A 10,688-nucleotide genomic window follows, 5' to 3' on the forward strand; every position below is an offset into this window, starting at 1 on the left:
GAAAGAATGGAAGTAAAAAGGCAGAACATCTATATAAAGGGCAGAATAGGGAAACTGCAGAGTCTATTGTGACTGCAGCATATGGCACAGGTAGATTTGACAAGACATGAGGCAGGACAAGATTCTCTGGAAAGCTTCTGTAACTCAAGGAACTTTAGACAGTGGAAAAGCACTGATTTTTAATTGTTTAAGTTTTTTAAATGAATGCATGAAAAAGGTAGATTTCAAGCCATAGAATACTGTATACAGTGACTAGCAAGTCTCTTTCCCTCCCCTGGTCCCAGTTTTTTCCAGAGGCGACACCATTACTCTTTTGTAGCCTTCCAGGGATATCCAGGTATTTATAACCATGCATATATATATATATATAAAACTCCCTTGCCTCATTTTGTGTACAAATGGTAGTGTGTCACATGCTCCATTGTGTACCTAGATTTTGTCATGCAGAATATTCTGGTGAACTTTCCATAACAGGACATCCAGGATTCCTTTTAATGGCAGCATCATATTCTACTGGATGCAAGGCCTGGGAGCCAAAAGCCCTGGGCTCTGGTTCTCGTTTCTTGATTTGTGGTTACTTGTAGTATTCAACTCACTGCAACTGCTATTCATATCTACCATCTCTCAGTTGGACTTGTACAGTAGTCTCTTCACTGGTCTTACTGCAGCTACTCCTGTCCTTCTTGAAAATATTCATCACCTAGTAGTTGGAGTGGTCATAAAAAGATAAATCACATCTGAGCTTGATAGTCAAGAGTTCCTAGATCACATTTCCAAACTGTTTTAGCATGTTGAAGAATGTTAAGGATAGTTTTTAAGTCTACTTTATAAAAAATTTGTTTCAGGTATTTGTAATCTACAGATATTTGTAATCTGTAATTTATGAAAAATATTCCAAATCTTAAAATGCTATATAAGATTCTACTTCTGGATAAGATGGATGCGATAGTTAATTTTATGTGTCAACTGGATTGGGCCAAGATTGGGTGCCAGATATTTGGTCAAATATTATTCTGGGTGTGTGTCTGCGAGGGTGTTTTTGGATGTGATTAACATTTGAATCATAGAGTAAGTAAAGTGGATTGCCCTCCCTAATGTGAGTGGTCCTCAGCCAATCAGTTTAAGGCCTGAAAAGAATAAAAAGGTTGACCCTTTGTTGAGGAAGAGAGAATTCCTGCTGCCCAACTTATTTGAGCTGGGACATAGGTCTTTCCTGGCTTTCAGACTCAAACTGAAACATCAGCTCTTCTTGCATCTTGAGCCTATGGGTTTTCAGACTGGAACTACCTGTCAACTCTTCTGGTCTCCAGCTCCTGACAGCAGATCTTGGGACTCTTCAGCCTTTATGATCATGTAAGATATAGATATATAACTATAGATATAGATATAATTCCTTAGTTTATATGTCTATATCTCTCTGTGTATATGCATATACACATATACACACATATGTAGATAGATAGGTAAATACACACATATGCACATGCACATTCTGTAGGTTCTGTTTCTCTGGAGAACGCTAACAGAACGGATTAAGCCAGCTTCAGCCTGTCTCTCCCACTGAATGTAACTATAAAATCTGGACAGACTGCATGAGCAACTATTTGAAGACAATGTAAAGTAAAGAGTAGCAGGCAACTGGGGAAGAATACCTTAATTTGAAGTATCACCAAACTGGTGGTGAGTTACCCCTTCTTCCTCCAGGATCCCCCAGCCTGGATTCAGGAAGCCGGAAATCTAGAAATGGGCACCAGGGCACAGAAAGAGAGCCCTAGGAGATTCCCTTTTGTTATGAGGAACAGCAAAGGAGTCTCCTAATGCTCAGAGTGAGGCAATTCCCATTTGTTCATTCGTTCTTTGTTTCTTTCTCTCTTTCTGTCTCTCTCTTTCTCTCTCTGTCTCTCTCTTTCTCTCTCTGTCTCTCTCTTTCCTCTCTCTCCTGCTGTAGCCCCCAGGCAATCTTCAGCAGATTGGTAGTAGCCACAACAGTGGTCATAGGGGCCCACAGGTGCCTAGAACTTAGGAAAGGAAAGCCTCTTATCTGATCAGAACAGCTGTGGTTGTTTGTTTTCCTTTGTCTTCCTACTGCCTTACTCTGGATGGAGGTACAATAATGGGAAGTGTGGGCAAAGAGGTGTAACTAAAAACCACAACTTTATGGCTGGAGAACTGAAAAAGGGAGGCCCAGGAAACTGAAAAGTACTGGGGAGACTGTGGAGAGGGAGGAGCAGCTTTGGAAAATGATCCCACAAAGTGCTTATGAACAACTGGGCTTACCTCTGAGTTGTGCATACATAGATCCACTCTGAAAAGACTAAAAACTCTGAGAACTGCTCAGAGCACTGGCTGGCCACTAAGCAGCACACACATGTGACAGATCTGAGTAGCACTGAAAGACTTTGAAAATGGACCTGACATCGAAACCACAACCCACAGAAGGCTAGCCAGAACTTGCAGCCTGAAGTCAACCAGATTGATTCCTGTGTACAACAAAAAACATCAATACTCTCCAAAAGATTTAAGTAAGACACAAATCTCCTAACATATAGCATATTCAAATTGCCCTGGATGCAACCCAAATTACTCACCCTACGAAGAACAAAAACAAATCTCAATTCTCATAGGAGAGACAATCAACAGACACCAACACTAAGATGACAGAGAATTATTTGACAAGACTTTAAAATAGCTATTATAGTAATGCTCCAAGAAGAGAAAACTTCCTTGAAATGAATGGAAAGATAGGAAGTTTCAGCAAATAAAGAGAATACACAAAGAAGAATTAGATGGAAAATTTATAACTAAAAAGATAGAAAAAACCACAAAACTTAAAAACACTCACTGGATGGGCTCATTAGGAGAATGGAGATGTCAGAGTAGTCAGTGAACTTCAAGGTAGATCAATAAAAATAGTAAAATCTGAAAAAAAAGATGGTAGCAAATGAACAGAGACTTGGAGACCTGTGTGATAGTACCCAGTGGTCTAATGCTTATGTCATTGGAGTCTCTGAAGGAAAGGAGAAAGAATATGGTACAGAAATATTTAGGAGAATAATGCCTGAAAATTCCTCTAATTTGAGAAAAGACAAAAACTTACACATTCAGAATCTCAGGTGATTGATGCTAACAAGGATAAGCTCAAATAAATCTATACCCACATACATGATAAAACTGCTAAAAACTAGGCTGGGCGCAGTTGCTCACACCTGTAATCCCAGCACTTTGGGAGGCCAAGGCAGGTGGATCACTTGAGGCCAGGAGTTTGAGACCAGCCTGGACAGCATGGTGAAACCCCATCTCTACTAAAAATACAAAAATTAGCTGGGCATGCTGAGGCTCACCTGTTATCCCAGCTACTTGGGAGGCTGAGGCAGGAGAATTGCTGGAACCTAGGAGGTGGAGGTTGCAGTGAGCCGAGATTAAGTCATTGCACTCCATCCTGGGTGACAGAGCAAGACTCTGTCTCAAAAACAAAAACACACACACAAAAACCTGCTAAAAACTGGAGAAAAAGAAAAATTGTAAACAACCAGAGAGAAACAAAACATTATAGGGGAAGAATTCAACGTAGGATGGGTATCTCACCAGAAACCAAGAGGACCAGAGAGAAGTAGAACAAAATTTTTTAAATGCTGAGGTGCTACAACAAAGAAGGAAATCATGTCCTCTGCAGCAACATGGTTGCAGCTGGAGACCATTATCCTAAGTGAATTAATGCAGGAACAGAAAATAAAATATCACATATTCTCGCAAGTGGGAGCAAAACATTGGGTACTCATGGACATAAAGATGGCAACAATAGACACTGGGTACTACTACAGCAGGGAGGGAGAGAAGGGGGAAAGATTGAAAAACTGTTGGTTACTATCTTCACTTCCTGAGTGATGGGCTCATTCATATCTCAAACCTCAGTATCATTCAATATATCCATGTAACAAACCTACACATATACCCCCTTAATCTAAAATAAAGGTTGAAATTTTTTTTAGGTCCTGAGAAAAGAACTGTCAGGCCCAGAATTCTATATCCTGCAAAAATATCATTCAGAAATGAAATTAAAGACATTCGCAGATGAAAGAAAACAAAGATTTGTTGTCAGTAAACCTGCTCTAAAAGAATTGCGAAAGGACATTTTTTAAACAGAAGGGAAATAATACCAGAAGGAAACTTGGCACATCAGGAATGAAGGAAGAACAACAGAGTGATAAATGTCTGGGTAAACATTCTTTTCCACTGAGTTCTTTAAATGTGAACATTGTCTTCTAGTGTTTTCAGCATATACTTCAACAGATACAATATATTAGACAATTACACCATAAAAGCAGAAGAACAGAAGAGTATGTGGTAAGATTTCTACATTCCACTTAAAAGTGTAAAAAGTAGATTCTGTGTAGGCTGTGAAAAGTTAAATGTGTATTAGGATAATCCCTAGAAAAACTTAAAAATATATATACAAAAACACATAGTCAAAAATATAATAGATACATTAAAATGAAATACTAAGAAATGTTCAAATAACCTGAGAAAGCAGGAAAGAGGAAACAGTGGAACTGAAACAGCAAATGAAATGCAAATAATGAAATGATAGATCTAAGTCCAAACATACCAATAATTACATTAAGTGTAAACACACCAATTAAAAAAGAGATTATTAGAGGGTATAAAAAATACCATAGTCCGGGTGCGGTAGCTCACGCTTGTACTCCTAACACTTTGGGAGGCCGAGGTGGGCGGATCATGATGTTGGGAGATTGAGACCATCCTGGCCAACATGGTGAAACCCAATCTCTACTAAAAATACAAACAATTAGCTGGGCGTGGTGGTGCACACCAGTAATCCCAGGTACTCGGGAGGCTGAGGCAGGAGAATCGCTTGAACCCAGGAGTCGGAGGTTGCAGTGAGCTGAAATTGCACCACTGCACTCCAGCCTGGCAACAGAGCGAGACTCCATCTCAAAAAACAAACAAACAAAAAACCCATAACTCAGGTATATGCTGTCTACAAGAAACTCATTTCAAATCTTATATAGGTATGTTAAAAATAAAAAATGAAAATATATATAACACATAAACCCTAATCAAAAGAAAGCTGGAGTAGCTACATTAACATCAGACAAAACAGACTTCAGAGCAAAGAAAATTACTAAGACTAAAGAGGGATATTGTGTAATGATAAAAATTCATTAAGGAGACATAAATCCTAAATGTGTGTCCATCTAACAATAGAACTTAAAATACATGAAACAAAAGCTAACAAAACTGAAAGAAGAAATAAACTTCCTGGCCAACATGGCGAAACCTCATCTCTACTAAAAGTACAAAAATCAGCCAGGCATTGTGGCAAATGCCTGTAATCCCAGCTACTTAGGAGGCTGAGGCAGGAGAATTGCTTAAACCTGGGAGGTGGAGGTTGCAGTGAGTTGAGATTGTGCCACTGAAGTCCAGCCTGAGCGGCAGAGTGAGACTCCTCAAAAAACAAAAACAAAAAACAAAAAAAAGAAATGGAGAAAATCATAATTACAGTTGGCAACTTCAAACTCCTCTTTCAGTAATAGAACTCATAGACACAAAAGTAGCAAGGATATAGGAAAAATAAACATGTCAACCAAGTGGACCAAAAGAAATTCCCATCAGTAGGAGAATGGTTGAAAAAGCTATAATAAATAACATTTACAACCAAGGTTTCTACATACTACACAACTCTAGGGGTCCGTGCACATAAACTTTTGAGTCATGTGGTGCATAACCTCCTTAAGTGTATGCGGTGGTCCTGCCCACACTGTAGAATGTTATGCATCCTTTAGGAAACATGAATAGTTCACTTGGAGGGGTTGTATTATTTTTGAAGGAAAAAAGCAATATACAGAAAAACATACATCGTGTCATCTCATTTTTCTAAGACAGATGCATATATGTGCATATGTGTGTGTATTGGCATATGAATATTTGAGAATGTTGGTGAAGTGAAAGGATACATACAACATGGTTGCTAAGAAGGTAGAAGAAGTGAACAATGTGGGTAGGGGAGAGAAGAGCAGTGGACAGGGACCCAAGCGAAAACCAGGAAAGAAAAATAAAACCTGCATTTCAAAAAACATGACATTTATGCACTTATATAAAATAATGAGTATCTGTAAAAAATAGTTTTTAAAGTAATTTCAAATATAAAAAAGAAAAATATTATTTTATTCAGTTGTTTAAAACTTTTCAATGATTTCCTATTGCACTGTAAATAAAATCCAAACTCTTTACCAAGATCTACGTGATCTGGTCCTATCTACCTCTCCAGACTTATGTGCTACTACTCTCCCCTCCCCAGGCGTCTCTTTCTGGACTGAAGGACTTCACAGTCACAGTTCCCTCTACCTCAAATGCGTTTTGCCACCGGTCTTTGCATGACTGGCTTCCTCTCATCTGTGGCAGACTCTGTGATTTGCCTACCCAACAGCCACCCTCTCCTTCTTCCTTACCAATAGGATACTGACTTTAGTTGGGAGAGCAATATGTGCATTTAAAATACTTGATCTCCCAGGCTCCCTTAAGGCTAGGAGTGATACGGTTCTGGCCAAAGGGATGTAAGTAGAAGTTACTGGCATGGCTTCTTGGTAAGCTTTCTTAAAAGAATGGAACCAGTTGGCATCCTCTGTCTTCCCCTTCCTTTTCTGCATTTTTAAGCCATGAAAATGGTTGTGAAGCTAGAACTGAGGTTCTCAAAGTGTGCTCCCCAGATCAGCCGTCTTAGCATCACCAGGGAACTTACACATGCAGATTATCAGACATCACCCTAGACCCACTGAATCAGAAACCCTGGGGGTGGGGCCCAGCAATCTGTGTTTCAACAAGCCCTTCAGGTGATTTTTATACCTGCTGAAATTTGAAAGCCACTGGGCTAGAAAATAGAAGTCTCTTTAGAGATGGCAAAGCAATTGGATGAAGTTAGCAGGCCTCTTGCACCAAACTTGGACTGCCTCCTCTGGACTTGCAGATATGTGAAAAATAATCCCTGTTTGGTTAAGCTACTGTGGTTAGGTTTCTGTTACATGCAACTGAATGCAATTCTAATGTTAAATCATTTAAAAAATATCAGCTTAAATGTTACCTCCTTAGGCCTTCCCTGACTGCTCTGCTTACACCCTTCATCCCCACCAAAGTCCTTCTCTATCATCCTATCCTATTTGTTTCCTTTAGAGCACTCATCACACCCTGAACTCTTCTCACTTACTTGCTGTGGTTTGTTTCTTCTTTAAACATGTCAGCCTCACACCGGTAGAGTCTCTGTCTTTTCATCACTGTGCTCCAGCACATTATTAAATAGATAATACACAGTATCTGGCATGTAACAGATGCCCTGTAGTTAGTTATGGAATGATATAAAGAACTTTGAAATTATACATTCCACTTAAAATCATGTATTTTGAAACGTTTTAATGAAAAAAAGATTCATTACAGATGATTTCATGATTTTCAGGAAAAAATTTAATTGAAAAAGTAACACACATGTAAAAAGGATACAATATAGAAAGGTCCTCCATGCTTTCCTATGAACACTTGCAGCAGCCTATCAATTCTAAAAACCATGAACAACTAATAAAATAGCTATGTAAATATTCAAAGCTGTACAGAAATGAGTTGTATGAATTCAGCCTGTCTTTGGCATCCTCATCTTTCCATCAGCATCATTTTGTGCTAAATCAATCAAAGTGGGGGACTTGTTTAATAATAAAACTTCACATTAAATTTAAACAAAAACATTCAAATAAAAGTAAAAAATTCTGATCAGTTTTCTTATGCATGCCACAAGATACATACAGTTAGGTTTTAACCTGGGAGAAAAAAACATTCCTTCACCCATGTCCCTACTTTGCCTCTTCTAGTAATCTCAAGCTTGGTCCAAGACTAACATCAGCACAAATAAGTGAGGCCTTTTCTGGCACCAGCCCATGCACATTTAGGAAACGGATATAGATTGGGTATTCCCTGCAGATAAATTTGGGGTCTCTGCTCTCTGCTTGTGGGAGTGAACCAAGAAACCTCAGTGGTTCTGCAATGGGAGAGGTGAATGTTTTCTTATCTTTACCTCATACAAAGCTGCTCTGGTCGACCTTTGGAAATCCATATTCCTTGATTATTTCTTTTTGACAAGTTGTTTTGTCATATGTAAGGAAATTATATAAACACATTTCTTTTAATGAAGGACAAAACAATCAACTAGAAGAAAGTATAGTGCTTCCTACTTAGACCTGTCCAGTCTTTCTTGAGGGGCTCTTAGGATCTAGATAAGCCACTACTAAGAAAGCAAGGCAGCAAAAAGTGCCAGAGGCAGAGTTGGGGGCTGCTCACTAAGGAAAAAAGGAGTCCTGAGATTTGTCAAGACCATTTCCTCCCTCACAGAATTGGGAGAAATTAGATTAGAGTTTCCTGGGAGTTCCTTCCAAATACTTGGAGCTGTAAGAATTACATGTCAGTAGCATCCCAAGTGCAAACTTTTGAGAAGCTTCTAGAAGCCAACATCAGCCCAACATGGTAGATTTTCTTTTTTTTTTTTTTCTTTACCAGTGAAATAAACATTTTATTCACGAGAGGCAATGACTTTAGTTTTCCACTTGAGCAGCTTCCATCTTGAATTGTATCAGACCCAGCATCAAACGTACCAGCCTTAGTTTAGTACTGACAACATTCTATAAGGCTAGGCTCTCCCTCATAACAGTGCATCAGAATTATCTGGGGAGCTTGTTGAAAATAATGCAGGTTCTGTAGCTTCACTCCCAGAGGTGCTGATTCAGTCGGTCTTGAGTGGGATCTAGTAATCTGCATTTTCAACAAGGCTCTCCAGATGATTCAAATGGAGATGGTGTGAATTCTACAATTTGAGAAACATTGGCCTTAGGAGAAGAGGCCAAAATTGCTTCTTTCCCAGAATAAGACCTACTGCAGACAGTGACCCAAGACAGCCAGACTATCCAAAGGTCCTACCTGGAGAGGTCTCTGGTGAGAAGTTCATCTAGACTCCTCCTCAAAGACTCACTCAGGGATGCGAGTCTCCATAGTGCCCAACTCTGTAAGTGAATAAAAAATTGGGCCCAGCACTTAGCTGGACTTGAGAATAAACAGCAAAATCTCAAGGTACCAGAAAAGTTTTTGTTGGTACTAGAGGCCTATAGTACAATCTTTTACTTTGCTCTGCTTCCTTTTCATTGATGTGGAACTAAGGAAGCCAAATAGACCCACACAGATAATATGTTGTTTGGGTATGGGTGAATGTATACAGCTAAAGCAAACTCTGTCTGGGGAAATTCAGCAGAGTGGATTCCAGTTTGATAAACAGCATCAATAATTGACTGTACATCAGTGTATGGCATCTGGATGGGAAATCCCGTGACCTGGATCAAAGACAGAACAGCACATAAACCCACATTACAACTGGGTAATCTGGAATTACGGTATGCAAAAAGATCACAAAAACCTCAAAGAAATAGTAGTCATAAAATACTATCATAGTTGTCTGTGGGTGCTAAACTATGTTCTAGGTACAGTTATATGCTTCACATACATATTTAATTCTCAAACAACCCTATGAGGTAGGTATTATTATAATCCTTACTTTACAAATAGAGAGAAGCATCACCAGGTCTGAGTCCAAAGCCTGCACAGGTAACATTCCACAAACTTTCTAGACAGCAAACTGCTGGTGAGAAAATTACTTGATTCTACATATGGGGGATTTAAGTGAGAATTTCAGAACAATTTATTCAACATCGATTCAGCTTATGTTTACTAGGCGACTACTACATGATGGGATTAAAGGATTGTGGAACATGGTCCTATGGAAAATTACCTATTTAATAATGCATAGATGACAACCATTCTTTCACACTGTAATTGCTTAGCTCAGGAGGATTTTCCTGATCCTTAAATCTGTTCACATGCTCTTCCCACGTGGTTGTGTAGCACACTGTCCTTCCCTGAGCTTATTTAATAAAATATATTGCAGTTACCTGTTTTCTGGTCTCTCTCTAACTAACCCATAATCTCTTCAGATGTACAAGACTGTTATCTGTCCTGTGTACTACTATAACTCCAGTGCCCAGCACAACGCCTGGCACATAGAAGAAAAAAAATAGATAGCATTTACTAAATACTTAATAGGTGTTGGGTGCTATGGTAATTATTAACTCACATAATCCTCCAAACAATGATAGAATAGATAACTTTTTTAAAAATTCCTGTTTTCTAATGGAGTAGAGGGTATAGAGAGATTCGGTCACTTGCCCTAGGTCAAAGCTACTGAGTAGTTAAACTAGGATTGAGCATGGGCTGCAGGGTTTAGTCCAGTTTTATTATTGTAGACTATGTATTACTAAATTGATTATTTTACATAGGTACTCCACATTTTAAACCTTGGCTTATATTTCTGCTTTGTTATCTGTTTATACCCTAATTCTACTAAAAACAAAGCAAAACCTGCCTTGCTTCTTTTACCATATGAGGAAACAGCAAGAAGGTGTATTATATGTACAGGAGCCCCTTTTCTGCTAGCACTTTTTTTCTTTGTCAATTTTTTTTTGTTTGTTTTTTTATTATACTTTAAGTTCTAGGGTACATGTACACAACATGCAGGTTTGTTACATATGTATACATGTGCCATGTTGGTGTGCTGCACCCATTAATTCATCATTTACATTAGGTAT

At 38.7% G+C, this 10,688-nt stretch overlaps 1 protein-coding gene and 1 long non-coding RNA gene across 3 annotated transcripts in view; one reads left to right on the forward strand and one right to left on the reverse strand.

Annotated features, from left to right (window-relative positions):
• LOC105518293 overlaps positions 1-10,688 on the forward strand; it is a 73,274-nt gene that overhangs the window by 51,887 nt on the left and 10,699 nt on the right. The gene's annotated exons all lie outside the window — the stretch shown is intronic.
• Positions 8,511-10,688, reverse strand: part of CC2D2B (coiled-coil and C2 domain containing 2B) — a 34,151-nt gene continuing 31,973 nt past the window's right edge. For both annotated transcript variants that reach the window (XM_011951230.1, XM_011951229.1), the window contains one exon: positions 8,511-9,380. In XM_011951230.1, the coding sequence (XP_011806620.1) occupies positions 9,192-9,380 (189 nt within the window). In that variant the 3' untranslated portion in view covers positions 8,511-9,191. The remainder of the gene's footprint in view (positions 9,381-10,688) is intronic.

Source organism: Colobus angolensis, unplaced genomic scaffold (genome assembly GCF_000951035.1).
Source record: "Colobus angolensis palliatus isolate OR3802 unplaced genomic scaffold, Cang.pa_1.0 Scaffold316, whole genome shotgun sequence".
Classification (NCBI taxonomy): domain Eukaryota; kingdom Metazoa; phylum Chordata; class Mammalia; order Primates; family Cercopithecidae; genus Colobus; species Colobus angolensis.